The 5,249-nt window shown below is 38.8% G+C and overlaps 1 protein-coding gene across 1 annotated transcript; it reads left to right on the plus strand.

Moving 5' to 3' along the window:
* Nucleotides 1-2,564: 2,564 nt before the first annotated feature.
* LOC149616267 (uncharacterized) lies at nt 2,565-3,675 on the plus strand. Its single transcript, XM_089856179.1, has 5 exons — nt 2,565-2,603; nt 2,667-2,743; nt 2,818-2,884; nt 3,162-3,323; nt 3,422-3,675. Exons 1-5 carry the CDS (start codon nt 2,565-2,567, stop codon nt 3,620-3,622), a joined length of 546 nt encoding a protein of 181 aa, XP_089712305.1. The 3' UTR covers nt 3,623-3,675.
* Nucleotides 3,676-5,249: the final 1,574 nt, after the last annotated feature.

Here is a 5,249-nt window from a genome sequence, read left to right on the forward strand (position 1 = left end):
TGCGTCGCCTTACTCAAATAGGTAGTATATAAGGGTGTCGAATCGCAGGTATGGATAAGAACAGCGCAATTGCGTGAACCTTTGGTGGAAGCCCCACCTTAGGGAGGCCGGACGTTTCTCGTAACCCTGGCCGATCGCCGCGTATGTCTTAACCTTAACGATGATGATGGAGTAGAAGCCAGTTGTACAGACTGGTGTCCATGTGGGATGGACAAAAACAAAGACCAGAAGATGGTGGTGTTAGAAGCCAGGTGTACAGATTGGTGTCCATGTGGGATGGACAAAGAGCAGATGACGGTGGTGATTAGAAGCTAGTGTGTACAGACTGGTGTCCATGTGGGATGGACAAAGACCACAAGAGGGTGGGGATTAGAAGCCAGTGTGTACAGACTGGTGTCCATGTGGGATGGACTAAGAGCAGCAGACGATTGTGATTAGAAGCCAGTGTGTACAGACTGGTGTCCATGTGGGATGGACAAAAACAAAGACCAGAAGATGGTGGTGTTAGAAGCCAGGTGTACAGACTGGTGTCCATGTGGGATGGACAAAGAGCAGATGACGGTGGTGATTAGAAGCCAGTGTGTACAGACTGGTGTCCATGTGGGATGGACAAAGACCACAAGAGGGTGGGGATTAGAAGCCAGTGTGTACCGACTGGTGTCCATGTGGGATGGACAAAGAGCAGCAGACGATTGTGATTAGAAGCCAGTGTGTACAGACTGGTGTCCATGTGGGATGGACAAAGACCAGAGGCTGGTGATGTTAGACAGGCAATGGAGTAATAGCCTGTAAGTGTAATACAATTTTCGAAATTTCCGGAAATTGAGAACACGTTTGCTCCGATTTGCAAACTGCGAACGCGGTCACGTGGGTATAACAACAGACAGACACCCACACACACACCCACACCCACACACACACAGACACGTCGAAATTAGAACCTCTCCGTGACATACTTCACTCGGAGAGGTAAAAAATCAGAGGCGCGCGATTGCGCAGACCGAACTTTCTGCTCCCACTATCTCGGAGAGCTCTCCTACGTCACTCGCTTCATTTCTGGTAGAGACTCCGCTATCTTCGCCGCCGTTCCATCTCGCCTGGTTCTTCCATGGTTACGGCAACGTTGGTGTAAGCAATCAACTGTCGAAAAAAAAGTAAAAACTTCCCAACCCTAGAAGTGTTATTATGCATATGATTTTCTTTCAATTTTTCCTTCAAATTGGAAGACTTGATTATAGCAGCTCAAAACAAATTGTCACTAGGTAGAAAAACAATTGTGCGTACGTGATACGGGATCAAAGTGGAGTCAAACTTTATAGGTATAGTTCACCCAATTTCATAGTCTCAACAACGGTGCGCCGATTGAAAGGAGCTATCAAGATCTACTGGGCATATCGAGCACCCATTTATACCTTCAGATATCACCATGTGTGAAATGTTTGGTACGTTTTTCAAACGCATCGAGAATTCTACTACTAGATTTTATAAATTCAAGTAAGTTTCGTGACAAATTTCTGATTCAACACAAAGTTTACAAACAGCTTTATTTCGGGAAGCCCTCATATAAGCGGTTCCCGTATGAGTGGATCCCATAATAGCGTTCTCATAATTGCGGTTCCCATAATACCGTTTTCATAACTGCGGTTCCCGTTTGAGCGGATCTCATCACACAGTTCTCATATTTGCGGTTCCTTAAATAGATTTTGCATAGGGATACTGATGTTTTGTTTTTGTATAACTTTGGTGAAGAGTGGAAGGAATGAAATTTTTACTCCACCCTGTGAGAATAGTAATATCGAGTTGAAAGCAAGTCTCGCCTTTTTTTTAGAAACGTAATCCTTGGTCTACTTGTTCAGACGACGCATCATGTTTACATTCGGGTTCAACGCGCATAGGTCGCGGGAGTCGCGGCACAGGTCGGAAAATACGTCAAATAAATTATGCATGACGTCAACGGTGACGGTTTCTACACCTCCTCCCCTTTCAGTCAGACACCCAGGCCCATAAAATGGCCTCTTAAGGATTCCAAGTAGTAAATCTATGTATTCCTGTGGTGCCTATTAAGTACAACTGGATCATCACACGTTAATTTAACCTAAACTAACAACATTGCGGTTAAAAAAATAACAAAACCTCACCTGACCTATTGGGGTTCGAATAACAAAACCAAACATAACCTAAGACTATTTTGCTACAAATAACCAAATTTAACCTTACTTAATTAACCTCACCTGACCTTGTACTATTCGAGTTCAAATAGCGAAACCTATGTGTTCAAAACTTGAGCTAAACAAGTCTGCTTTTGCCAAAACAACAGCAGTTTTGAACAACTTTGGAATCTCGGTTACTATTTGGGGTCCTACTGATACAAGACACAACATGTATTTCTTCCTTTATAAAATACATTCTTCTTTTCTGATATAACCAATGTTTTGATATTGTTGTGGTCTATTTTGTGTTTTGGCCCATCCCAAAATTAAGAACATGTTTATCATATTTTAATTTTCAAAATTGTTCAAGTTTTCGTCTGTTTCATTAATGATTGTTATTGCTTTAAATGCAGAATGGCAGAAAATATTGATATACCCGTTGGTGTTTTCGAAGTACTGTATAAATATTTAAATTTAAATCATGGATATTATTATGTACTACTTCCATTTTTTTAGGAAACACTGCTACACGATTCTATTAGAAACGTATTTGAAACAATCGGCACTATTTTGAAAATGGTCTTCAATGCCACGTAAGAAATGATGTTGTACATTTGTTGTTTTAATTTGGTTTTGTTAAATTTTAATGTTTTAAATTATTTGAAAGAATGATTATGAAACCATACATGTTTGAAGAGATGCGAGGCAACGGTACTGTTTTAAGGGAGATAAAGGTTAGTTCTGGTTCCCTTTTTTTACTACAAGTAATACTTCAAAAGTTTTACTGAAACCATAAGCGAATTATCCTTTTTAAATATTCTTCATTGGGTATTTGGTGGAACATCTCTAGGCCTTTACGTCAGTAACTAAATGGCGTTTTTAAAAGGGACTATAGAATGATTTTCGAGTAAAATACTCTTGATAGCTGGAGCCTTTAAAACGTCTGGGTTCTAATCTGCAGGCCGGGGCCATCATGTTTAAATTTATGATCGTGTACTTTTTGTTATATAGGAGGTTGAAATGGTAGTGTTTCCAAGTGAGCTATCAAACGTTGAAAGGAGTAACTTCTGGTATTACACGAGTCACATTGAAATTACGGATATGACGTTAATGACACCACCACCTCAGCCAGTTGAGAAATACTCCATTAGTTTTCTGAAGTGTGACTTATGGGTAAAATAAAGTTTATTTGTATTTGTCAATAGAAACTCTAAATTATATGCGTTATGTTTTCCGCCGATTTTAAAGGATAAGGTTTTTTATTTTTGCAGGTTACCAGCATTATTCTAGCTTGTATATCGATATTGCCTTTACTCTCAATACTATCGGTTAAAACGCTTTCGTTCTACAGTGTCAAAGCCAGTATTTACAGTATCAAAAATTACAAATCAACATTTTACGCCTATGCTGATCTTTTCTGGAACTACATTTGCATTCTCTTTTTTGAGCGTACGAAAAATATTTTATCTTAATTGTTCGACCGCACACTAAAGTTCCTATAGGCTTGTTTATCTTCAAGTTTCATAATTTCCTTAAGTGCCCTTGAGCAATACAATAGCATGTAGTACTTTTGTTAAATTTATTACCCTGTATCATAATCATAGCTAAGGATAAGAACAGAGCAATTGCGTGAACCCTTCGTTGAAATCCTGCCATTGCGAACGCAGCGTACATCTAAACCCTAACGATGAAAATGTAGTAGAAGTCAATAACTACAGATTATGGTTTAGATGGAAGACCACTAGATGGTGGTGTAGTTATAAACCATTAAGTACATATTGGTGACTATGTGGTAAAGACGAAAGACTATTATAAAATGCCACGAATTATGTAAATAATGAATCAAAATGTTTCAATTAGCTAATGAAATTGATAATTACTCCAAATGCCAAAAAAAAAATCCACAATAAAAAATAAATTTTTAAAATAATTTAAAGCATTTGGAAACGTTCCGAAATTCATAGTATGGAGAATGATATTCGGACCATGGCTGATTGTAACATGCATCTTTTCAATGTACCTGGGAAGTTACTTCAAGACCGAGGTTTATTCGACGGATTACACTTATATTAACAACCTGGAAAGTTTCAGCCGTTATACGAACATACATGTTCACATTCTTGACAATGCAATTTCCCACAATTACCTCAAAAGATGGGTAAACATCCTTTATTACAATTTCGTAATTATTCCGAACTCAGAGTAATAATTTCTAATCAGTGTAGTCATTTGTACCATAAGTTCATATGATATGTTCCATAAGTTTGTCACTGGTTACTGAGAGCCGCCTGGTGAGGCGCTGTCAAAGCCTTAGTACAGACTAAATAGGAAGATAGACTGCAAAACCAAGTGTAGTCAATTCTCGCTGGTCGTTCTCGAACTAGCTCTCAGTAAGTCCCTAGCATTACGAAGTATAGGTAGTGTCATACTTATGTAACATGTCTTATAAAATTATGTTTGTAATCATGGTGTACTCATTATTGTACTCGATGATTACGTAATCAGTGTAAAACCAGGGATAGATTTAATTTTAGAAGTAGGAATGGAGAACGGTTAGTATTTTCTTCGGTCCGACTCATAGCCCAGTATAGAGCCCCTCTCTCCAACACGTAACGAAAAGTTTAAATTATCTTATTAGCTCACTTAAACTACGTTTTGATGACGTTGCTGACGGGGACGGCGAGAAATACGTAATTCCTTTTTACCTCTGTCGATATGACCCGCCTCTTCTTTCATAACGTTCCTTCCCCGGGGAAGGGGGTCCGGGACTTTGACGCGTGCCCAGATTACTCTGTTCTCCATTCCTACTTCTAAAATTAAATCTATCCTTGGTAAAACCAAATTCTTACTGGTTTACCCCTAGTTTTATGCATTTGTTTTTGCAAATTTTGTAATTGCGCAGGAAAAAGATATTGAATCGAAAAATCCCAGTTTATCCCTGAAACATCGTCTATCTTTTGCAACTTTGGGTGACTTATTAGATCCGGAATACTATCGTGACATAAGCCTTGGGAAATTTGCAAGTATTTTCCCGGAATTTAGCCTCGTAAACGTCTTGGGCTTCATCTTTGCTGATGAAGATTTGTCGGACATCAATAT

Source organism: Phalangium opilio, unplaced genomic scaffold (assembly GCF_054372755.1).
Source record: "Phalangium opilio isolate 3A_F unplaced genomic scaffold, DU_Popi_V2 ptg000217l_1, whole genome shotgun sequence".
Lineage (NCBI taxonomy): Eukaryota > Metazoa > Arthropoda > Arachnida > Opiliones > Phalangiidae > Phalangium > Phalangium opilio.

Coding starts and splice junctions, on each gene's coding strand:
- LOC149616267 (XM_089856179.1), top strand. CDS start 2,565: ATGGCAGAAAATATTGATATACCCGTTGGTGTTTTCGAA. Junction 2,604..2,666: donor TACCCGTTGGTGTTTTCGAA/GTACTGTATAAA, acceptor CCATTTTTTTAG/GAAACACTGCTACACGATTC. Junction 3,324..3,421: donor TTCTGAAGTGTGACTTATGG/GTAAAATAAAGT, acceptor TTATTTTTGCAG/GTTACCAGCATTATTCTAGC.